The following is a 25,989-nucleotide window of genomic DNA, read 5'->3' as shown; positions in this document are numbered from 1 at the left end:
CCTGGTTGGCGATGCCGGTATTTACATCATGCTGGTATGCACTTTTCCGGCCTTCAGGAGGCCTTTCTTTGCATGTCTGCATCACTAGTGATGATCTCCGCTTTACGGCATGACGCTAATGTCGGCATGTGTCGCGTGCGTGCCCCCTGACCGTTATTTACGGCATACTTTACGGTGCAGTAAATAGCGGTCTGGTTGGTCAGAATAGCCCGTAGCGGTAAGCGATGCCGGTAATCCTTTACCGGCATCGTTTTTCCCTTACCTCCAAACTCGGAATGAGGGCCCTTGTGTTCCATTTCTAAAGTGCTATGTAACGCAGCCATGTTCACCATTGGGATTCTTGGTCCACTGTAGTGAAAAGACTGGTGGAGAAAGCGAATTATGCGGGTGAAGACAGGTCAAGCAAAGGAACTGAATACAATCTTCCTGTATTCTCGAGCGAACTGGTAAAGAGTTCCACAGGCGAGCAGGAACGATCACCAATGCATCACATAGCTGAAGCGGGGCATAGAAAACAAGGAAGCGGTGTGAAAAGCTTGCTTGCGGGACTGCACTAGCTGAGCTTCTTTAGTTAACTTTAGTCCTGTGCCATAAAAGCACAAATGGGCTATAAATAACTTTTACAACGGGAAAGATCTGATTGTAAATGGAAAGAGGCAGAAAATAGGCAGGTTGGGAAATGTAGCGGCATCTGGATTTTTGACTCCGTCCAGGCAAACATTGGCTCAATAGCTGATTCTGGAAGATGTGAAATTCTTCAGTTGTGATTATATGTTGGTTTGATAGAAATGTCATCAGGCGACCCACTGTTTACCACCGGTTTTACTGGACTTTCATTTTGTAAAATTTAAATACATCGCCGACCGTGGGAAAGACCACTGAGTACCTTACTTGGACACTTGCTTTTACTATTGTTTTTATTTGTGATCAGTGTTTGTCAGGTGCAAACTGCAACTTCATAACGTTATTCTGTCAACAACCACACCCACCTGCAAAATCAGCAATTTACTAAAACGTGTGCTCGATTTCCACGTTAAGTGGTTCTTTTTGTCAGTAAACTGCCATATTGGTTGCTGCACTGTTCAGTGACCGCAAGGGATTTATTTGCGTGTCTATAGAGTGAATAAAGGGTGTTGGTCATCCCTTCAAGTTGGATTATGGGTATATGGAAAGGCTGTGTCAAAGTCTAGAATTGTTATCGGATTTGTAGCAAATATGTTACTGATTTGTTTTTCATGCGATTGTACGGTAACTAGAAGGCAAGTTTGTCACTGAGAATAATTATATTGTTTAAATGTAAATTAAAAACAAAGCTATATCCTTAACACGAGAGATTGAACTCTGATTGATTTAGGAATACATGCCAACTACAATCTGCATAACAATATGTATTAAGAAAATGTGAGACATTCTGCCAAAATCAAATGGTCACAAAAATATCTTGCCAACTGGTAGCTCTTTAAATTGAAGGAATACTTGTTTTTGTGCAGAATACTACAAACATCATGGCAAGTTTCCTTAGGTTTCCTGTTTAAAACATGTACAATATTGCAATGGCTGTTGGGTCTACAATTGTAGGCCCACCATTTTAAAATGCGGGTTGTGTGACCTGATTGGATGTTGGATGGTTACGGTTTTGTGCTTTTCCCTATTCTTCTGTCACATCGTCATGTGTTGTAAAGTTTTTCATGCAAAGTATTGGAAAAAGTTTAATTTCCAGATATTACAAATTGTATTAGTGGTAGCAAACTGAATTAATTTTTCCTGTTCTAAAACAGAGGAAAGTGCTTCCTCCCTGAATTTAGAATAAAGTCATACATTGCTGGCATAAATATACAAACATATTTTCTATATTTAGTATAGTGTAAATGTAGATCTTTCGTTTTTTTTTTTTTTTTTTTCCCCCCTACCAGTTAGTAAAATATTTAAGCAACTGTCTAAAAAAAGAAAAAATAACCAATTCCAGAATGATGAAAAACTAAGCTGAGTGTTTTGATTTCCAAATAACGTGGATAGCTCATGGGTTAAGTACTTACTAACGACTCAGGGCATGAATGCACTACACAGGTTTGAATACCAGGCCTGGCGTTCTGAGTTTGATAGAGGAGTACTCCCAAGTGTCTAATAAAGCTACCAATACTGCTCTTAGAAGCAAGAGGAATATTGGCATGTAGTGGTGCATAAGGCATTATTGCCACTCGTGTGTTTGGGCACATTGATTGCGATTATGAACTTTTTTTTTTTTCTATCCATTTTGGCGGAATTTGCTGAAAACCAAGTTAATTGTCAACCATGTGGTACGTTTAATATTTTGTACAACCAGTGTTTTTGAAGGTGTTGTGGGATTGGTGGATTATAGCAACGCAAATTCTAAATCACCCTTTTCACTATCCATCTATCATGATCTAAATTGTTGACTTTGGTGTCCATTTTCTTCCACCTCATCAGTTACATTTCCCATTTGTTTTCCTTCACCGTATTCCAAGACTTCATTTTACCCTGTGGTCCCGTGTTTCCCTTTTCAACTTGTCTTGCTCTAACTTTCTATTGTTTGCCTTTTCCTTCATGTTTTTCAGATCATATCTTACTCCAAAATACACCCTTTCTCTAGAGTCCTGTTTCTTTCTATTTGTAGTTAATCAGGGCTGTCTATTTGTCGTCATCTTTCCTGTCCGTCTTTGTCTGCTGGACTGGTTCACCTTTTCTGGTGAACTTTCTCACCTTCATGTGACTGATTCCTGTCCCATGTTTTTTCCTCTTACTCAGTTTAATTTCCTCTTACTTTGTCCCTTTTGTTCTTCCATCACTTCTTCCCCTTTTACTGCGCTCTTTGAGAAACCTTATTTGTCTGACTTGCAACTTGAACCTTTATTCCTCACTTAGAATACCTCAAGTGAGCTAGTTACTAGCCATCCATAAAATCACTTGCCACCTCAATTCTACAAATACGTACAATTTCTTACTAGTTAAGAGTCGGTTCTAGCCAGTGGAGAGTGCAAATGTTGCACTTGGTTCAAAGTGTCCGCTGTATAGTGGTCTGGGAGTAGAGGGCACATTTTCTTGTATTTGTAACTCTGTGAATATTGAGCAACAAGTGTTTGCCGTCCTGCAGCCACAGTCTTGATTCTTCTCTTGGAAGCCAACTCTCAGTATTTTGCCTGATATGAAGATTGTTGATGTTTGTTGTAAAGGTAAGTTTAACTGCCTGGATTCACGAAAGACCATTCTCAGTTACTGTGCGATTCCTCAAACTCCACCAATTTTCACCTTCTCTTTCCCCACTGACTTGGAGATGATTTTACGGAACGTGTGCCTGTATTCGGGATGCTGGGTGGTGAGTGCCAACAGATTCCATGAGGCAGCAGCAGAATTATCTGCTATGGGCCGGCTGTGTTTGGCTGATTTGGTTAGTTGGACGTGTCTGGAGGATGAGCTGTTTTGGAGTCATATTAGATGAACCAGGTTGTACTATCTGGGCCACCAGTGGCACGTTGCTTCCACGGCCTTCGCCTGGTTTACTTGATACAGGTACATAGATAAATAGAGCTTGATTGAGTCAATCTTAATGCAATTTGATAGTTATCTCAAGTGTTTTTTTTTATTTATTTTTTTGTTTTTTTTAGTTTTTTCTTCATCTTTTAGAGATATGGGTGGGGGTTATTCGTTGAGCACACATGCTATTTCAGTGAACGTATGTAGGTATCTGGGCATTTTGCTACTTGACTGAGTAAATCCATAGATATTTCACTTTCCTTTCTTCAACAACCTGCATGGAGAAAAAAAGTATTGTGGGGAAAAAGTCAGGTGTCATGTCAAACATTCCTTGACCTCATTGTAGCTGAAATGTGGGCTCTAATAAGAAACTGTGCATCCCCGTAGCTTTGCTTATTGTAATTCTCAAATGTCCTTGTTGTAGCCCCCCTGCTGAGAATAACAAAGGACAAATAACATGTTATATGGGTTGGTGCCACTCAGCAGGGTGTAGCATTAGATTTGATCTCAGTGTGCCTATACAGAGGGGAAATATCCATTTCAGGGATGGAAATAAAGATTGGATAAGCAGGAACTAAAAGCAGCTCCTGGGTATCTACCATTAATCAGCGACCAGGAGCTACCTGTGGCGAACAAGGAGCTAGTATAGCATTCCGCTAATCTAACTTATACATAAGATGCAAACATATCATTTTGTCACTTTATGTAGAACCCCCTTATGCTTTAAATATCCTATGGACGTGTCGTAATGTTGTAAATTGCCCCAAGTGCACAGAGTTAAATTCACAAAGGTGTATTTGTTCAGCATCAGTTGGCTTGGGCAGTCAAAAGTAGCTCCTGCTAGATGTTGGAGTCAAGCTAATCGGGCTCTTCTAGGATACAAACGGGTGCTAAATAACTCCCAGCACCCCTCTAGGACAGTCCAACACTGAAACTTGTTTTAAAAAAAAAAAAAAAAAAAAATTTTTTAGAAAACCACTCGACACTTGTTTCAGCCTCCTTTTTTAGGAGCCAACAGTGAGGACCCGTTGTGGCTATGTACATCTCAAGGTACAGATATTAACGATTCTGGACCAGCTTTGTGGGTGGCATGGCATCCCTTGCTTTCCAGCGTTTAATCAGAATATGGATTTGAAGAGTTGGTTTCCGTTAAGTGGAATAAACCTCCATGTGGATCCAATATTATCATGCTACCTTTTTTCAACAGGAGAAAGCAGCTGTTCCCTAGTTTGGTGATGGCGGGAAAGGTTCTATTATGCGGATCACTCAACCCACAGCTGAAGAGTGATTGAGCCCCCCAATACTACAGCAAATTCTCATAAGGCTGTTACAGGCCTCTGGAACCACATAGCAGCCAGTTCTGGCCTATTGCTCTGAGAAGTTGGTTCAAAGCCCAGCGCATTTCAGAGTTCCCTTAGTCCATTATGTTTCTCTGCCTATAGAGCTTAGCTGTTGGCAGTCTATGGACATAGTAGGGGATATTTATTCTATACTGTTGAAGGCAATGCCAGAGAGGCTACCTCTTTTGCATTAGCTAAGATTATGTGAGGCTCATAACACATCGTGAGGTAGGGACAGTCCTCTTGTTTAGCTTCACAACTGGCAACTGTACTATGACTGTGTTCATAGATTTTGCAGACAGTAACTTAAGTATAGCTTTCATCCAATCGCAGACATGACCTGGATCCCTCAACTGTGGGACCAAGCACCACCAATTGGAGAGCACTCTATCAGGTTCTCACCCTTGAACTTCAAATGACATAACCCATCGGCTGATTGAAGAATCATGGTGGCTAATCAAAGTGGGTTTGGAATTCCAACATGACACTATCTGCATAGTGAACACAATTTTGCAAGTGCTGTAGCGCTATAAGTAAAGCATTTGTAGTGGACTAAAACACAATTTATCTTCAATTACTGTACCGTGGTAGAATTGTATCTGAAGATACTTTGACATGTTACCTACATTTTTCTCAATTGATTGGTGATGGTATACGTGATCATGTGTTTATTATTTTTGTTCAGCGATGGTACTACGCTGAAGGTCTTGGCGCACCTTACAATCGTCGGTGAAAAGGTGGGAGGTGAAACAGTTACAAAACGTTTTAAGAATTGCATAGAAATATAAGGAAAGACCAGTAGTATCAGGGGAGATGGGGTAGGGGTATGTGTGGGGAAACTGGTATGCTTTGAGGCTTTCTGAAATTGGTGACTGAGAAAGCAGTATGGATGTGATGAGGCAGGGTGTGCATGCCCTGTGGGTAAATGCTTGTTTTTGTGTGCAGGTTAGTTTGCAGAGTGGAATGTGTAGGAGATGCTGACTTGCTTGTCATGAAGGTAAGATGGGGTTTTTAGTGGATGGCTTTAAAAACCATGAAGAGGCTTTTGAATGCAATTCTTTAGTGTGTGCAGGCTTTCAGTGGAGACGGTTGAGAGCTGAGGTAATATGTGAATCTTTGGGTAGGTGGAGTATGGCTGCTGCATTTTGTATGGCTTGCAATGGGACAAGGGTGCTGCTGGGATATCCAGTAAGGAGAACATTTTTGTATCCATCTTGGAGAGAACTAGTGCTTTCACTGCAGTGCAGAGGTCATTGGAGGAAGAATGTCTGTTCTTACGTAGGGGGTGTAGTTGTAGATTCCATGCTTTGGTGAGCGCAGCTATGTTGTGTGAGGAGAAAGGTGGGGGATGATGGTGAAGCCAAGGGATTTGACCAATTTTTGTGAAGGATGTGTGCAAGTTGTCTATGGCGAGTTCGTTGTTTCAGGCTGTGAATTCAGGTTTGTGTTTGGGGGGGAAAGATTGAGGTTTTCAGTTTTTAAAGGATTGAGCATGAGAAAGTGGGTGGCCATCCAGGTGGTGATGGAGAGGCAGCTTTTGAGGATGTGGAGTTATGAGGTGAATGAGATTTTGTTATATTTGTGTTGCTGTATAGGTGGAAATTGATGTTTGCTAGTGGTCTGTACAAGGGAGACGACACATAGGTTGAAGAGTAGTGGAGCCTGGGAGGAGCCTTGCAGGACTCTGTACTTGTCGGATCGAAAAGAGGCCATGTAGACCAGTGTTCTGTCAGTATGGAAAGTGGTAAGAACTGTTGCATTTCATCCTGTGAGATAGTATGTTATGTAGCGTGGTGTGGTCGAAGGCTGCAGAAAGGTCAAGGAGTAGTGTTGTGCACCTTTCTGTCTGTGATGTGGTGGAGGTCATTGAGTATGTGAAGTGTAGCAGTCTCAGTGCTGTGTCCAGGTCAAACGCCAGATTTGAAGGGGTCGAGCAGGTTGTCTATGGTGTTGCACTTGGGTAATGACAAGTGCAGAGGGGAATCGTACCATCTGAGAGACCAGAGTTAATGATGAGTGACGGTGGTGATGCAGTTGGATGCGGCTTGACACGGGCATGCATCATCCAGGAAGTGTGCAGCTTTTGTTTTGGTAGTAATGGTGATGAATGATGACGATTGTCAATGGCGCGAACGTGTCCCATGTGTTGAAATGTTTCGGAGCGGGGGTGCGAGTGGGAGAGCAGAGGGGAGGGCTTGCCTGATATGTATTTTGGAGTTGTCAATGAGGGAGTTGCATACTGCAATTGATGGGGGTGGCACGTTTGCGGAGGGGTTTGAAAATGTTGAATAGGTGTACATTGGTGGCGATTGAGTTCTTGTAGGTAATGGGTGGCTTTGAGATTGTGTATGACTGTTTGGTATTTGTTGCGGGAGTGTTTGGGTGGTGGTCTGCTGGTGGGGCATGGCTTCATGTATCCGCACGTAATGGATTAAGAGAACCTCTGTGTTGTGGTGAAGTATGTTTTTCTGCTGCCATCAGCACTTCATTTGGTGAGTGTGGCTTGTTAAATGTAGGATTACAGCTACGTGGTTTTCGACGTTTGGACCTTTTTTTTCATTCATTGAGATCTGTAGAGAGCAGAATTGCCCTTTTGATGATTTGAAACTAATTCAGTTGAATTAATGCTAAAACTTTGGAAAGTGTGAACTTGATTTTATTTTTTTTTTTATTTCTTCAGAACCTCAGGGCAGACCCAGAAGAACTTTTCACAAAACTCGAACGCATTGGAAAAGGCTCGTTTGGTGAAGTCTTTAAAGGAATTGATAATCGGACGCAGCAAGTGGTTGCTATAAAAATCATAGATCTTGAGGAAGCAGAGGATGAAATTGAAGATATACAGCAAGAAATAACAGTTTTAAGCCAGTGCGATAGTCCATATGTTACAAAATACTATGGGTCCTATCTAAAGGTACATTGAAGCATGTTTAAGAAACTTTTTTCCTTTATGGTTCATTGTTTTGAAACTGTGGCTTTCGAGTACATACCAATTGTTAAGCAGAATATTTTACTAATAAGCCAAAAATTCCTTTATCTCAAATTATTTTTCTTCTTTTTGGCACTGATTTTTCTGCACTTCATTTAAATGCTGTCTTACTTTTTAATATTGATCAAAGCTGCTCTTTTCATAACATTTTATTGGTTTTTCCAAAGCGATGCAACAATCACAACAATGCATTAATTATAAGTTGTTTCAAGGTGGAGTGACTTTCGGAATGTTTGTAGGATGAGGGGACTATTGCTGGCCTTATCGCTGTTAGCCACGGTCCATATTGTTCATAAACGGGTGTGAACCTTGTTTTTGATGTGTTTTGTGTGAGGTCCAGTGTGCAATACAGTGGGCCACGTTGGAGCCATCTGGTGAGTGGGGGGTCTCTTTGTGACGGTTGTGAATTTAGCTGTGTAGTCCATAAATGGGTCCCATATGTTGAGAGTTCTGTTCAGGGAACCTGCCCGTATTGCCGTGATTTTCTCGGCCACTGCTATGTCCCAACATTTGGACCACCATAAAGCTATCGAAGGACCCCTTTCGTCTTTCCACAATCGGGCCATAGCGATTTTTGCCACTAGCAGTAGGTGCGTGCATAGGCGGGGTAATTGCCCTGAGATCGGAAATCTGCCGTCTCCTGTTTCACCCAATAGAACAATTCCTGGGTCCCAGGGTATGAAGAGACTGCAGATTTCTTTAATGTGTTTTAAAATTTCTCTCCAATATGCCTCTGCCTTTGGGCAGGACCAAACCATGTGAAATAATAATCCGGGGACTGGGCACCCACGCCAGCAGGTTCCAGGGATGTCCGGGTTGGCCTTATGAATTTGGGTTGGGGTGATATAGTATCTATAGCAGACTTTCTAACCCCCTTCCCTGTTCATGATGCATTGCAAGCTTTTGTTCAATCTGGCCCATATTTTCCCCCATTCTTCCCCCTCTATTTCTCGCCCTAGGTCCTTTTCCCACTACAGCATATATCTTTCTTTTTTTTTGCGAGTCAGACCTGTCTAGGAGGCGGTAGGCGATCAAGGTCCTACCCCTTCTGGTTGGTGTTGTTAAAGAGAGCTCCAGAGCTGTCGGTTCTCTAGAGCATTTTTCTCGGGTTATCCTGTGGGACATCCAGTGTCTAATTTTGGCATAGCGGAATCTTTCCTGTTCCCCCACTGCAAATTTTATTTTGCATCTCGAACGAGATGGGGGGGGGGGGGGGGAATCCCTCTTATAAAAAATCGCTAGTTTTGTATCCAGACCACTCTCTATCCAGGCTTGAAAGTCAAGCGGGGACTTTCCCGGTGAGAAGTCAGAATTATTCCAGACGGGGGTCAGGGGTCCCAAGGCGCTGTGTATGCCCCATTTCCGAGCTGCAGCTTTCCAGCAATGGACCCGTTACAGTTGTGGCTGACAGGGGACCGCTATTTGCCTGTGGCTTTATGTTTGGTTATGTGTGGGAGATCAGATAATGGGACCGGACACCAGAATTCAATTTGTTTCCATTTCGGGGGATCTGTTTCCTGCACCCAGGAGAATGCGTGTGATAATTGAGCGGCTAGGGTGTACCTAGCTATGTCTGGCACTCCCAGTCCCCCCTGTATTTTCCCTCTCAACATAATTCGTCTAGTGATTCAAGGTTTTTTCCCTCCACAGACAAATTCTAGTATTTTCTTTCGTAGAGCTTTTATGGCTGGGCCCGGGACATGTATTGGTAGTGCTGCGCAGTGGTACAGCCATCTGGGAAATCTGGTTCATTTTGATGGCAGTAATTAGCCCGAACCAAGAGATTTCATGCTGTTTCCAACTTTTTAAGGTCGTTTTGGAGATCACGGATTAGTTGTGGGATGTTGCTTGAGTACAACCGCGCTGGGTCTTTTGTGATTTGGACCCCGAGATATTCGATTGCACCCTTAGCCCATGGGATTGGTGACGGGGAGGGGGGGGGGGTTAGGGAATCTTTCTTGTGTGGAAAGATTGATGGCTAAAGCTGAAGGTTTGGATAGGTTCACCCTAAATCCTGATAGGGCCCCGAATTCGCTAATTTCTTCTCATTGTGCTCACAGGGACATTGCTAAATGTGATGCTGTGATTAATACATCATCTGCGTATAACACGATTTTGTATTCTTGGTCTCCCACCGTTATCCCCTTTATATTCCCGTTCTGTCTGATTCTAGCAGCAAAGGGTTCCATAGACCAGGCAAAAACCAGGGGTGAGAGTGGGCAACCCTGCCTAGTGCCCCTATATATATGTATATGTCCAGACCTGGTGCCATTGACCCGCAGTTGTGTCGTGGGAACTTGATAATTAGCCATCACCCAAGTGGTAAAATTGGGGCCGAAGCCAAAATGTTCAAGAACCGCTTGAATGTATCCCCAGTCTACCCGGTTGAAAGCTTTGTGGGCATCTAATGAAATCACGGCCATTCCTACCTTCATTTTGTGGGCACTTTCAATTATATTATTATTCGCCAAATGTTGTCGTGGGTCCCTCTTCCCGGAATAAATCCTGTTTGATCTTGGTTAATTAAAGACGGGGGAACCGACCCCAGTCTCCTAGCTAGTACTTTGGCAAAGATCTTGCCGTCATTGTTCAGGAGTGATATCGTCAGGTAATTCGGGATCCTTCCCGGGCTTATGTAACAGGACTGTGGTCGACTCGGCCATTGATCTAGTGACCGAAACTCTACAGACAGGAAGGAGTTAAATAAAGCTGCCATTTGGGGTGCTAAAATTCTGGCATATTTTTTGTAAAAGTTTGCGGAGAGGCCATCTGGTCCAGGAGCGGTAGATTTGAGGGCTTTAATGGATTCAATAATTTCTTCAATATTGATGGGGGGCTTCTAGGGATTCCAGCTGGGTTGGGCTTTGAGGGGCTGTAGCACTCGGGTATTCCGGCAGCTTGTCTAGAACCGTCGGATCTCCAGTCATAGATTTGTGACGCCGAATCAGTTCATTGATGATATCCATCTCGGAGTAGTGCAGCTTCCCGTCTTCTCCTCGCAGCTTAAGAAGGTTGTTTCGGCCGTGGATCTTTTTTAGCTTCTGCGTTAGTACTTTATTTGCTTTATTCCCTTTGCTGTAATAGAATTGTTTTGTATATGCTAATGATTTGGCTGTTCGGTCGTCGCAGTGCATTTCTAGCGCTATTTGAGCCTTTCTCCGAGATCCCTCTACTTTTCTGGTGTAGCGTATTTTCAATTCCGCTTCTAGTTTGGCCACTTTTTCCAGTTTAGATGTTGCGATGTTTGATATTCTTCTCTGTTCTGCTCCTGCCCTGATCAGTGAGCCTCTGACTACAGCTTTCATTGCGTCCCAGATGACGTTGATAGGGGAGGATTCCGTAGTGTTCTCTTTGAAGTAGTTGGTTATTGTGGTCTCCACTTCTGTTCTGATGCTTTTGTCTAGCAGTAGGGAATCGTTCAATTTCCAATACCTCTGGATAGGGTTTCTTTGGCCTGATATGGCTAAATTCACGGAGACTGGGATGTGGTCGGAGATCATACAGGTATGAATTTCTACTTTGTTTAAGCATGGAAACAGCACTCCGGAAATTAGAATCAAGTCTATTCTTGAGTATCCTTTGTGAACATTGGAGTAGTGCGTATAGTCTCGTGAATTGTCATTAAATAGCCTCCAGGCATCAACAGTCTGTTTCTCTGAACCGTTTAGCTGGGGATAGAGCCTGTGTGAAGTCTGTTTGTAGGGGGGGTGGGGGGGGGGGGGGGGGAGTCTCGTCCAGCTGCGGGTTTGGCATGGAGTTAAAATCCCCACCAATGATCAAGTGATTTTGGCGAAAACTAAGATGGTTGGGATAAGGTCCGCGATGAAGCTGGCTTGAGATGTGTTGGGACTATAGCTTGTGACCATTGTGATAGGAAGCTCTTCGAAGAGGCCTTTAAGTAAGAGAAAGCGGCCCTCTGGATCTTTTTATTGTGATCTTCGATAGTGTGACTTTGTCGCTTAACAATATCGTTACGCCCATCTCTTGAATCTTATCCGGTGTTCATCTTCTTGTAGTAGGTGGGTTTCTTGGAGTAGCACAATGTGTCTGGATAATTGATCTTGCCAGTGTTCCACTGATCTGCGCTTTCTCGGTGAGCTCATCCCATGGATGTTCCAGGATAAGATTCTTATCTCGCTTGTATCAGCCATCCCCTACTGTTTTGTGTTGAGTATGCATCATATTTCGTCCCCCACCTGGATCTGTGAAATTGATAAGCAGGCTTTGTAGCTGTTTTGGAATGTAATATTTCTTGTTGTTGTTGTTCCATGTTGTAATGCTGTTTGAAAGGACGTAACTTGAGATGCTTGAAGTCCCAAACTTTAGATTTGTCCTTTTAAACCCCCAATCCCCCCTCCCTCCTCCCACCCCCTCTCAACGTTGAGCTGGTAGGAGAAACGTCATCCTACTGCCACTGGGGAACTGGTGGCACCAATGCGCTTGTTGTTGGCCAACTGGGCCGCCGAAAATGAAACTTGGTGGAGCTTAGTCAGTGCTCCCGCTTTGTTCGAATGCTGGTGTGAACTTTCTCTCTCAGGGGTTGCCTCTCTGTCGATCCTGAGTGGCTGCTGTTGGAGGGCTGAGAGCCAGAGTTCCTGGCGCCGTTGAAGGGTGCTCAACCCATGTCACTGTCTTTCTTAGGGGGACCCCGGAGTCTGCGTCGTCTGCTGGTTTTTGTCCATGCTCCCCCCAGAGTTTTGTCCTGGCGGGGGTGGTTTGTTTCTCCGGATTCGGAATCCCCCTCTGCTGTCCTCTGGCCCATAAATTTCTCCACTTCTTTCAGTGATTGAATTTGTCTCTGGGATCCCTCCCATATAAATCTTACTGAGTTGGGGAATCCCCATTGGTATGGGATTTTCTTTTCGCGTAGCCACATTGTTAGTGCTGCATACTTTCCGCTTTTGGAGAGTAGAGTTCACCAGGTCCTGGTATGAGATTGTAGATCCCTGGAAGGGGACCTGGCGCATCTGCCTTGCTACGCGCATTATATCCTCCTTTATTTGAAAAAAATGTATCCTCACCAAAATATCTGGGGGGAACGCGGATGTTTTTCTCTGAATCATTCTGTGGACCCGGTCTAACTCCAGGGGTGAGTTATCCGGGAGGCTAATTATGAATCGAAAGAGCTCTGATACATAGGATTTCAGTTCTGCATCTGGGATAGAGGATGGGATTCCTCGAACACGGATGTTCCTTTGTGATTGGTTTTCTAAGTCCTCTTGTTTTGCTTTCAGATTGTTGCATCTTGCCTCGAGGGCGGCTATTCTGTCCTTGTGTTCATTTTCAAGTCTTTGGTCGCAGACCTCTGATTCCAGTTTGGTGTTCTACTATCTCCCCGCCCCCACCCTTTTGTCCAAGGAGTTGATTTTCTTAGTGACTTCTTCAGCACTTTTTGGGATTTCCCTAGTAAGTGCCGACAATAGGTCTTGAAGATCGGTTTAGTGGCTACTTGAGATGGGTTAAGCTCTAGTACAGCCGATGTGGGAGCACTATTCTTGGTGGAATCCTCCGGCGGATCCATCTTTATGGACCTTTCGGTGGCTGAGTTAGCCATGAGGGCGGCAATGGCTGCTTGTTTGGCTTTTTTTCCGCTTTTAGACATTTTGTCGATGGTGAATCTATATGGCCCAGCTGCTGTCTAGATATTTCTGCTTCTCCTTCATGTGCTAGGATGCTCAGGGACTGGCGCTGGTCTCCCCCCCCCCCCCCCCCCACCACCTCAATTTGGCTATTGCCGGCTAAGCTGTACCATGGTATGCTCCTTGGTAACTCTTGGGTAGTGGTGAGGTGAGGTGATTGGATTGTAGGGAGGATATGTTGGCGTAGGTTCAGGGCCAAACGGGATCTGATAGCAATTGTCACTTGCTGGGGCAGATTTGCTTACGGACACCGACTCCAGGGGTCCACACGAGTCAGAACAGGCACCTTACTCCTCACCTCAAATCACTCTAGTTGACGTGATGTGGATTCTAACGATTGCCAGTGGCCAGTGCTGGGCGATTCCATCACTCTGGGAGTGACCCCACCCTCTGGGTCCCAGCCTCGCGGTTGTGGATGTCTCAGTGCTCACGATGCGGGTGATTGAGTGTGTGGGGGCAAGAATCGCCAACTGCCACCAGGTGGTGTGGCTCGGCTGCAGCTTGCCCCGGATGGTTAGCGCTTCTGTGTGCTGGTTTCACTCTGAAGGGTCCGGGGTAGCTGAGGTGCATGTGTCACATCCAGCCCCGGAACGCGACTGTGTAGGACAGAAGCTTCCCGCAGTCATATAGGCGGGGGCCGATGATAGACCGGGGCTGCGAGTTTCCCGGGGAGCCTTTGCGCGTTACTGATTACCCCACGGCGATCCCGGAGGCTGGCCAGGGATTCCCTGCCGGATGCAGGCCGGAGGTTGGATCACCGGTCCCAGGTAGGAGGCAGCGGGACCGCGATTCTCCATTACCTCCACGGGTCCGCACTTCCGACTCTGCGTACTTTTGCGGCTCCCCGAAGGCGAGTCCCCGGCTGAATGACGTTGGGAGGAGAGCTGCTTGCTAGGTCAGAGAGGCTGACATGTCTGCTACTCCAGGAGAGTGCTAGAAGCATTCGGCTGCTGTGGTTGTATTTCAGTAACGCTCGTTAGCTTTTCTCATTGCGGCTCCTCAATGCTGTGTAGCATGGTGGCCATCTTGGGGTCTGGAGGGCTCCGCAGGAGTAAAGAGGCAAAACACTGAGAAATCGGCCTCGATATAGGAGCCCACTCGAGCGATGGCTGCATGGGAGCTTCCGACAACATATATCCGAATTGTGGCACCTAACGGGGCCTCAGAGCGGCGTGATGTGATGAGGCGCATTCGGCCAGACAGGAGCTCTTAAGAAGCCATGCTGTCCGCAGCGGCTCTGAGCCACGCCCCCAAAGATGCTCTCTTTCACACATGCTGCATTCCCTGTTTGCATTTCACAGGAATTAAATTAAAATCAATGGTTTGGCAACATTTTGTAAACACAATCATCCAGGCTAGCGTATTTATTTCATTTGTATTTGTAGGCTGTTTTGGGTGCAGCCCCAGTCTGTATTTTAAAACTGACCTAATAGAAGGGCGATCTTTGCTCTGGCTGACAGGGTGATAACCTTTTCTGCCATCTGGGATGGAGTGACTGACTTTGCGCCGTTTTCATTGGACAGCCTACCTACACTGTACTGGGAGTTGCTTCACCCTATGGGCCCATGAATATTGATTTGGTTGTTAATTGAAACTTCAATTGCCTTTTGATTAGATGCCCTTGTATTTGTCTCCCACCACCACCACAGCTGATATTAATGTGTGCTGTTTCCTTGTCTTACAAACCAATCAACCCTTGGCTTCATCAGAACTAAAATAAGATACAAGGAAAAACAGCCCTTGTTGCTTTTTTAGCACACAGTTGGTGAGTTAAAGGCTTCCTGGTCTTATGGCTCATTTTTCATCCTCCACATGGATAATGTGGTTTTGAGGACAGACCCTTGACATTTTTTCAGGGTTGCTGTGGTGGATCTTTCACCTCAACTAGGATATCCTTCTGGGCTTTTATTCCCACTGCCCCGAATCTGCAGTCTCAACCCTAGAGGATCCTTCCCAATCGGGATGTTTGCAGGGCTGCTGTTTTTATCTAGAATGTATGGAAGAACTGTGTTTAGTCTGAACATTATAACATTGTGGGGGAGTGGAACCCTTCAGGCTTGAAGGCATTCAATGCTTACTTTGGATGCTGGCTGGTAGCATGTATATTTGAGTGCTTAAAGTTCAGGAAATGGTTGACCGTTTTTAGGAAGGTGTGATCTATTGAAACTAAATATCCCATTTGTCTTGTGTACAAACCAGTCGAATCAACTTGTATTTGAGGTAGAAGTTATGTTACGTTAAAGGTTCTTCTACCTTGCACTGTCACCACCTTCCTGGTCCTTTGGCGCTCTGGTGGATCTATAAAGCAAGAGGTTAAGGAGGGGTGTTAGTAGGGCTGAGGGGGAGAAGAGAGCTGTGATGTGCTGTTGTCAGCTTCAGTTCGGTTTGCAACATTTGCCGAGCATAGGTGTTTTTAGGTTGGTTGCCGTCATGTGCTGCTGTGCGAGGCTTTGGGGCTTGTTTCATTCTATGACAAGACTGGAGCCGAGCATTATGCTTATTCTTCTTCTTTAATACTGCTTAAAACACAGCTCTTTAAATCATGTTCATTTTTTTTTCAACAAAATATCTAAACACAAACTCAAACTTTATCCAACATGGATCATTTAAACTAGACTAAGCCATGTGTCTACTAAATTTCCCATGAGGCTTCCAGTATCCTGTAGTCCCAGCCTCAGTGTGAACCACCAATAGTGCTCCCTTTCATGGTATAAATCCTCCCTTGACTAGGTGCTTTCCTCTTCTTTTTGCTGCTCAGACAGCTAAGTACAATCTCGGCATTTTAGTGCCATTCATTTACTGTGTATTGGTTTTCTGCGCGCACCTTTTGATATTTGTGCATGTTTCCACATTTGAGGCTGAGCGCCGCAAGTTATTTAATTTTAAATGAACAGTTATAACATATTCTAATTTCTATACTCTTAACGTATATATTTGTAAGGACGTGGTGGTTCATTCCGCGACCGCGATTCATTTGTAAGAGTATGAGGAAGGCAGAGCCCCGTGAGCATTATCGCTCGCTGTAGGGGCCCGCCCGCCTTTTCTCTGGTAACATAATACGAACCTCATCAGAGGCCGCGGGAGCCCGGCCTCCTGAACACGGCAGTGGCGCCGTGAGATTGACGGCGCTTTGCATTGCGCATGCGCTCGACGAGATTTTCTATCCTTCAACGGTCGAAGTCTCTGTCGGCACCGCCAAGAGCATTCCTCCGCTCCTGAGTCTCGACGTCCGCGGGAACCCCGCGCCGCTTCGTTTGGCAGCCACATCCAGAGGCAATCATAAAATAAAAAAAAATTAAAAGTTGGATTTCATCTGTGGCTAAATTTTCTGCTGAAGCAGAGCTCCTCCTCAGAGGCTCCTAGATAATTTGAGACTCCAGAAACCCTTATCACTCCTTACCCCATTGTAAAATTCAGCCTTTCTAGCCAAGATCATGGCAAGTGATAAGGGAGAAGAGTATTGGGAAGAATACGAGGAGCAGGAAGAGGAGAGAGACCTTTCACTCAGCTTTAAAAGAGTGTTGGGCGAGTCACTAGTCAGAGCAGTAGCTCAGGGTGTGCAACCTTTACAAGACAGATTACAGATCTTGGAGTGTTTGCTGGGCACCAAAGCTGGCAGTCAGGAAGATCCAGGTGAGGGGACCTCCACAAGACCTCTGGCGAACATTAATAGGGGGTGTAAAGTGGCCCGGAAGAGGAAACTCTTCTACCCCCGGGCTCTAGCAGGGGACTAGATGAACAGCCCTAGGAAGCAGCTGATGCTTTCCATAGACTTAAATGAGCCTTTTTGGCAAAATCAGCAGTGCCCTGCCTCGTACACCCAACCCCAGGGGGAGATAATGTGGGGAACGATAGCTCATCGTCAGAAGGGTATGGAGAAGATGATTACAAGAGCATTTTGGGTAGAAGGAAACCTCTTAAACAACCCAAAACATGAGGGTAAAGCCAGCGCAGTGGAGGCTAACCCTGACGCGGACATATCTGATATGTTCGAGCTGGATGCGATCAGACACCCACGGTCCACGGAATGGACCCCTTCACCAAGGGTGGCTATTTATATGGCTCAGAAAATAAGGAAACCTCTTGGAAAAAAACGAGGTTCCGTCTCAGATCAGAATGCCCCAGACCGGAGCTGAGAGGAAAAGTCGCGGAGACTCCAGAGTTAGACCCGAAAATGATTACATTTCTCGAATAGAGGCAGAAGCTTCAGAGGAAGAGGCTACTTCAGGCATCAAAACAACTCGGGTGAAGGTACGCAAGGCGATATACCCACCAGTGGGGGGGGGGCAGAACCGTGCTTTTTATGCACAATTGGCGAAAGCTCTCAGCAGACGCCTGGGTACTGCAATCGGCGCAGGGCTACAGGTTAGATTTTGTGACTTACCCCAGGCAGAAAAATCCCCCACCGCGCTTGCATTGTTCAGCGGCAGAAGCAACCTTACTAGACGAGGAATTTCAAGAGTTGGCGCAAAAGCAAGCCATAGAGAGGGCGCATTCTCATTCAACAGGTTTCTTAAGCAACATGTTTTTAGTGCACAGGAAGGGCAGAGTTCGGCCTGTCATAAATCTGAAGGAGCTGAACAGCTGGCTAGTCTACAAGCATTTCAAGATGGAAGGAGTCCACCTACTGGTGGACCTTCTCAGGAGAGGGGACTGGTTAGCTCGATTAGATCTGAAGGACGCCTATCTGACAGTTCCTGTGGACTTTCAGGACCGCAGATTTCTCCAGTTTATCTGGAGAGGCCAGAGGTGGCAGTTCAAAACCCTGCCTTTCGGGCTAGCATCTGCTCTGTCGGCGTTTGCGAAACTAATGAGACCTCTAGCAGCCGCCCTCGGAGATGAGGCCATACGAATGATCATCTATTTAGACATTCTTTTTATGTCCGAGGGCAGGGAGGGACTAGTAAGTCAAATTCAATGGGCAAGCAAACTGATAGCAGAGCTGGGATTTCTGATCAATACAGAGAAATCGGACTTGGTGCCTTGCAAGAGAATAGAGTTTTTGGGTTTTGTGATGGATACAAGGAAGGCTTCTCTAGAACTTCCCAGCTCCAAAATCAGAGCGATAAAGAAGGATCTAAGGGCAGCTCTGAAGAAGCCGGTTATATCGCTTCGCAATCTAGCCAGAATAGTGGGTCTCCTAGCAGCATCGATCCAAGCAATATTCCCAGGGCCTTTACACTATCGAGCCCTTCAGAGACTCAAGATAAGATTCCTACAGAAGGGATGGAGGTATCATCACCTAGTTCCTTTTAGACGAAGTCGGCAAGTCCGAAATTCAATGGTGGCTCAGCAACATGGAAGCTTGGAATGGCAGAGCCATATTTGGAGACCTGCCAGAGATGGTCCTAGAATCAGACGCCAGCAGATCAGGATGGGGTGCGAGATGCAGTCTCATCGAGACCGGTGGAAAATGGTCAAGGGAAGAGTTGGTAAATGCTTTGACTGCGAACGATCCTGCCAACAGTTCTAGGCAGTTTATGTGCATTTCTAAGGATCAAGCGAAATGCTGCATCCTCCTGCGTATGGACAATATCTCGGCTGTGAGGTACATCAACAAACTGGGAGGCACGAAATCCAAGATGCTAGCCGAATTAGCAAAGGATTTCTGGCATGCGTGCTTGGAAAGAGAAATGGCATTGAAGGCAGAGTATCTCCCGGGAGCAAAGAATACAGTAGCGGACGAACTCCCGAAATCTAACAGACTCCAGCGACTGGAGGCTGCACAAATCAGTCTTCGAGAAATTGCAACAGAAATGGGGTCCTTTCGGTATAGATCTGTTTGCATCGAGACTGAATAACCACCTGCCAAAGTATTCAGCTGGAGGCTGGACCCGGAAGCGACCGAGACAGACGTGTTCATGCACAGCTGGAAGGGACCCATTCACTATGCCTTTTCCCCCTTGTGATGCTGGCGAGGGCCCTAGCAAAGACTTGCAGAGAGGGAGCAGAATTAGTGATGGTGACACCAGAATGGAAGTCGCAAGCATGGTTTCACGTTCTGATGGAACTTTCTATGTATTTCCCGCAGAGGATTGCCCACTGGACAGATCTCCTACTCAATCCAACAGGCCATCCACACCCGCTGATTCAGAACAAGACGCTGCACCTCATAGCGTGACAAATTTCAGGCGCAGATGGTGCCTGCCAGGGCTTTTAGAGCAAGCTACAGAACTTATCAAAGTATCGTGGGCTCCATCCACAATCCGGAGCTATGATTCTGCTTGGCAAGCCTGGGTCAGATGGTGCAGGGGGAGGAATATTTCTCCCGTTTCAGCCCCTATAGAACATATTCTGAATTTCCTAGCATCATTGACAGCTAGTGGAAGGGCCTTCAGGACAATAGGAGTTTATAGTTCAGCCATTTCTGTGGGTCACAAACACATAGACGGAAATCCAGTGGGAGAAAATCCTGCAGTGACTAGACTCCTGAAATGAGTGAAACTTACCAAACCGCCATTATCTAGATATTCAACGCTTTGGGACGTTAAAGTTTTACAATTGTTCGAACAGTGGCCACGAAACTAACTCCTATCGAATAGGCAACTGTCAGGAAAACTAGCCACTTTACTCTGTTTAATTTCCTGCAGGAGAGAATCAGATGTTAAAGCCTTAGAGATTGACAGGAAAATCTTTTATCCAGAAGGCGTAGCGTTTAACCTGGCGCAGCGTACTAAGAAAAATTCTAAAGTGGTTAACTACCCCTATTTCCCAGACAACAGCAAGCTCTGCGTAGCGCGATGCATTAAGTGTTATGAAGCAGCAACAGCAGCTGTTAGAGCCCATGATGTCACTCAGCTTCTCATTGCGCGAAGAAAGCCTTATAGAGCAGTAGCTCCAGCTACCATTGCAAGATGGGTAAAAGAAATTATGGAACTAGCGGGCATAGAAATTTCTTTTTTTCGGAGCTCATTCAACCAGGGGATCTATGGCTTCGAGAGCTTTTGCAGCTGGAGTTCCACTGCAGGAGATCTCGAAGGCAGCAGGCTGGTCTAGTGATTCAGTTTTCAGAACCTTCTATTTTAAGCCTCTAGAGAACATTGCATCTGCAGTGATTCAAAGCTTTGAACAAGCATAATGCTCGCCTCCGGTCTTGTCATAGAATGAAGATTGCCAAAGCGCATAGCGCAGGAAGTCTCGATTCTATTAAAGACACGGAGGCGAGCATTATCCCTCCCAGAGGGAATATCGCTATATGTGCGTTTCGGCAGCTATGATATTAATGTGATGTTTTTTCCATTAAGAATAGGCAGCAAATTCCCCACCCGAACGGATCTATTTTGGGCTTTTTCATTTAAGGTGAAGAGCAGAAAAACTCAAGAGTGATGCAATGTTATATCCGAGAGAGAACAAACCTCGCTACTCAAAGGCAGGAAGCAAAGTACCAGTTGCTAGAAAGAAAGACTTTTAATGCGAGTTCAGACAGAGCAACAAGAAAGAAGAGGAAAGCACCTAGTCAAGGGAGGACTTATACCATGAAAGGGAGCCCTATTGGTGGTTCACACTGAGGCTGGGACTACAGGATACTGGAAGCCTCATGGGAAATGTAGTAGAGACCTGGCTTGGTCTAGTTTAAATGATCCATGTTGGATAACGTTTTTGAGTTTGTGTTTATATCTTTTGTTGGAAAAAAAAAAATGAACATGTTTTGAAGAGCTGTGTTTTAAGCAGTATTAAAGAAGAATAAGCATAATGCTCGCCTCCATGTCTTCAATAGAATCAAGACTTCCTGCGCTATGCGCTTTGGCAATCTTCATTGTTGTGGTGTATGTTTATTTTTAAAAAAAAAATTTTTTAACACGGGCATTGCATCTAAATACATATGTAACGAAACAATGTTAAAAAAAATAACGACATACATTTTACATTGCGCCCATTATTGCCTTCTAGTGGACCTTTGACTAATTAGACTCTTGGGTTTGAGGTTTTTAAATGCCTTCATTAACTTTTCTCTTTTACCATATTACTTTCTACCTACTTTTACTTTGCTAACACCCTTTAAGGGGGGAGACTTGTCCCAACCCCCGTGTCCACTTATGCAGGTCTTTCCTCTTGTTTTCCTCCTCCCTTTTGTACTATTTTTAACTGAAGTGTATTTTAACTCCTTCCCCCACTTAAACCCAAACCTGCAATATTATTTTATTGCCTATATTTCGTTATTTTGTTAGTCCCGGCACTGTTTTTAATTTTTCCCCTCTTTATTTTTGTAATGTTATTTTTATCCCTTCGTTTGTGTCTCTATTTATTTTTCCCTGTAAATGTAATCACTGGTTATCCCATTTGGTCTTCATGTGCTAAATCTAACAGCCATTATTTCTTGTTGGGACTGAGGCCGCATCACCAAGCTATAGCTACTTGCCCTTTTGCCAATACCTGGCCTATCACAGTCCCAACAGATGTCGAAACCCTCTTGGAATACTTTCTGTGAAACTTAAAAGACGAATCCAGGGATTGTCACTCAAACTATTTGGCTGAGAGTATCGAAAACTGAAACCAAAATGGCCTAATATAACTGCCTGTTATTGGGAGAAATCCGACACCCAGCATTTTAAAATTTCAAGCAGCCCTCTCCTACATCAGAAGACTTTGGTCAATGATCAGGGAGATATTAAAATCTGTGTAAATATTGAAAATTCATATTTAGCTCTGATTAAAGGACATTTCCTTGATTTGTAGACATAAAAACAACTCCTGCTTATTAATGCTATCCAGTCCCATGAAGCACAGGAATGAATATTAAAGGAAATCACAGAAGAGATCACTGCCTTCTGCAAGGAAGGAGTAGATTACCCTTGCATGGCTTCACAAATAGCTAGTGGCGCAATATATGAGATTTGAATGGGGACTCCAGGAAACAACTTGGTGAGTGAAATTTTTAAACCTAATACAGAAAGCTATCCACAGCACAGGATCCTCCATCTGTTGTAATTTCTTCCAATTAAAGAAATGTTCCATTGGGGGCAGGACTTGGGGCAGGGAAGGTTGTCCAACACCTTGATACCTACCCTAGCAAGAGTTGAAACAAATATTATTTCATGAGTCAATCTGAATGTCCTAAGTTTATGAATACCCAGACCCTAGACATAAAAGGTAGTATATAAACCTTTATGAATTATAGAAGTCTAGGAGTGTTGAGTGAAATATGTGAAGTGACTGAGGTATTGGTCCTGGAAGGCAGGCCGTGAGTGACCAGGAGCCAACAATGCTCTTTCCAGTAAAATGTGGAGGCAAGCTAAATCCTTGTCAAACCAGTACAAGCATATAAAGCTTGAGCTACCTAATGGTATACCTCAAAATATGTGACTTCCAGGTCCCAATTAGTATACAGTTTATTTGGCTAATCCCACCTAACGTAGGGATGTCTACTTGCCCAGGAAGTTAAACTAACCCTTAATATACAGGATATATATATATATATATATATATATATCTGAGGCTTGTGGAATCTGCTTAGATCACATATTGTGCATAGGCCGACATCTAGTGGAAGCTGCAGAGTATTAGTTTGTTTTTCGAAACTCAAATGGGCGTCGACACAGGGCATGCCAGTAATACTATCCCTAGTGTGACGTCCACTGTACCCATGATCCCTCACGCATCTAGGACCCTCCGCTTGTTTTTCTCCGCCATACTGGTCGGAAGCATCCCGCGGAGTTCCTGGCCTTAGCCACAATTTTGCTAAAATCTCTTAATATTTCCCCATTTCTCCACCCCAACGTCGAGCCACCGAAGTTCGACACTCTACGTCGGCCCGGAGAAGGAATCCACCGTCGACAGCTGCACGACGGACTTGGGCCTTGGAAGGCCTCTGGCCTCGGCCCGGGCCTTGGAAGGCCTCTTGCATCGGCCCTGCAAGTAGGGAGAGTGGGGGGTGGCACATACTCTACACTCTTTAATATATAGGTACATCTTCTATATAGTCCTACAATCATTAGCCCGCTGCCACAAGGTGCATATGGAGGGGACCCCTTTCCAATTTTGCCCCAAGTGCAACAGCAAGTACCCTTGGGTTGACACACACCACATGCAACCTCTGCTTGCCGAGGGACCACCCCGAGGCGAACCGCAGAGCGTGTAGTAGGTTTAAACCAAAAACACTAAAGGACCATTCGATCAAGCGTTGGGCCCACCATGCCAGGCGTCAAGATGCCGTGGCAGCGGAGGGCGCCTTCAGCGATGCCGTGCTTTTGGACGGCGAGGGCAACGTGGCGTCGAGACAGCCAAGCGCAAGTCCCCGACCTCAGAAGGTCGTCTGGCAGGGCGGCTATGGGGAAAAAACCCGGCGACACAAGCGCGCCCCACACCACTTCCACCAAACATAAGTCCCACCGAAACTCAACCCGCACGTCGAGTTCTCGGAAAGAGGCACACAGAACGGTCCACCGAATCGGTGTCCTCTGGGCGTTCTCGATCTAGATCGCTGCATGACTCCAGGCAGCCATCCACTGTTGCCAAGAGTGCCTTGCTCCCTAAGGTAACGGAAGTTCGATCGTCGGAAGACTAAGCCAACCTCTATCCCCAGGCCGCACTCCAGGAGTTGGCGTCAGCAGACCGCTTAACTGCTGTTCCCGAGTCCCAACATCCACACTCTAGAGATAGGGACACTACCCCCGAACCTCGACGCCAGACGTCGAAAGGCTCCGAAGGGCGAATAAACAATGAAAACACTCTTCCACCCAAGGGGAGGGGGAAAACAACAAAAGAAGCATTCTCTACCTTCTTCCACACCTCAGAAGCAGTCAGAAGACTGAGACCTGTCTGTCATTTTAAAGACATCTGCACTAACACAGAGGTCTAGTCAGGACAAGACAGGGAAACTCTCCCAGGAAAGAGTCATTCCCAGCTCAAAGGAATGGTCTAGTGACATAGACAAAGTTATGTCTAGGATGTCGTCTTTGGCAGACTTCTATGCCAAGAATCCTGAACACTTCCTCTCATATACCCCTGATGGGGCTTCAACCTCAGGTTCTAGGGACCCGATACCCCCAAGTAAGAAGTCCCGGGTTGAAGCATCAACACGGTCTTCGGACCCTTTCTGTATACAGCCCTAATCTCAATATAATGAGGATCCACACTTTATTGAGGATCCTGATTTGGGCATGTTGGGAGAACAATCTGGGATGGGCTACTATGGGGATGATGCGGACCAAGAGGAGAAAGAGGACGACCCAGAAACCTACAGGTTCGATTCCCCAGTAGACAAAGATTGCCCTGTTACCGACTCCCCGGTCGACAACCAACCTCTCCTGAATGAAGTTCTGTCCAGAGCAGCAGAACACTTCCACATTGACACCCAGGGAGCACAGGAAGAGCGAGACTTTGCCGAAGAATTAGTGGGAGAAAGGAGACCTGTTGCCCAGGCCATCCCTATCCTTAAATCGATACAAAGGAGGATAGACCCTTCCCTTGTAAATCCCAACCTCACCAGGGCGGTAAACCCCAGGATAGAGAAACTTTTCAGGGCAGCCCAATCAGACCCGCTGTACATAAGGGGGCAACTGAAACGAGACTCCCTGGTAGTTATGAACACCCGAAAGAGGGCGGGAACACCCCTGTCATTGTGCGACGCTCCTCCCGACAAGAAGAGCAAGAAGATTTATGGCTTGGGTAGGAAAGTAGCCTCCACTTCCGCCTACCAGGCAAGGATCGCCAACTCCACCACCCTACTGGTGAGTTACAACTGCCACCAGTGGGAGGAAGTTGCGGCACTCAGACTCCGCCCCAGAACCCTTAAAAGGCCATTTGGCATGGGTTGCGTCGTAGGGAAGAGCCGTGTCCGGTTGCATCTCAAAAGCAACCTTTGATGTTGCGGATAACGCCGGCAGATTGATAGCAGAAAGCACTTATCAAAAGACATGCTTGGTTACGCCAGTCTGGGTTCAAACCCGAAACACAAGCATCATTAATAGACAAACCGGTGGAGTCAGATCTACTCTTTGGGAAGGCGGTAGAGGATGCCCTGAAAAATGCCAAGGATGAGTACGAGACTCTCAAATCCCTAGGCCAATTAACCAACAAACCCCCGAATCAGAGGGAATGGCAATTCTCGTCGCCCACGCGGACAAAATTCCCAGAGAGGAACAAACTATTCCCAGGGGCAGGGCACACCATGTAACAACCAGCAGTCTACCCAGAGTTATGGCAGGGGTAATGAGAGGACGTGGTAAGGGTAGAGGCCGCCCCAGTAGAGGCGGCGGCACGCCTCCACCAAAACAGTTACGTTCCGTTCAGGGTCCCTTCTCATGCATCCCCAGTAGGGATTACCAACTTCACCCAAGCTTGGGAAGGGATCACATCAGACAGATGGGTGCTGTCCACAGTGTCTGCAGGATACTGCATAGAACTGTTAGAGCGTCCCCGAAACCACCCGCCACGTCAAAAAGTACTCATTAGACCACCAGAAGATCCTCCTCGAAGAGATCGCCAATCTTCTAGCAAAGGACGCGATAGAACTCGTCCCGGGACACCAGGTAAACAAGGGTATTTATTCAACTTACTTCCTTGTGCCAAAAAGATTTGACAATGCGCCCAG

The 25,989-nt window shown here is 45.6% G+C and overlaps 1 protein-coding gene across 2 annotated transcripts in view; it reads left to right on the top strand.

The window, feature by feature from the left end:
* Nucleotides 1–25,989, top strand: part of STK26 (serine/threonine kinase 26) — a 501,049-nt gene that overhangs the window by 112,877 nt on the left and 362,183 nt on the right. For both annotated transcript variants that reach the window (XM_069612843.1, XM_069612842.1), the window contains exon 2: nucleotides 7,513–7,743. In XM_069612843.1, the coding sequence (XP_069468944.1) occupies nucleotides 7,513–7,743 (231 nt within the window). The remainder of the gene's footprint in view (nucleotides 1–7,512; nucleotides 7,744–25,989) is intronic.

This window comes from Ambystoma mexicanum, chromosome 5p (assembly GCF_040938575.1).
Source record: "Ambystoma mexicanum isolate Mex_15411 chromosome 5p, UKY_AmexF1_1, whole genome shotgun sequence".
NCBI classification, from domain to species: Eukaryota; Metazoa; Chordata; class Amphibia; order Caudata; family Ambystomatidae; genus Ambystoma; species Ambystoma mexicanum.
Note: the sequence above shows the minus strand (reverse complement) of the source record. Positions and strands in the feature narration are given on the sequence as shown.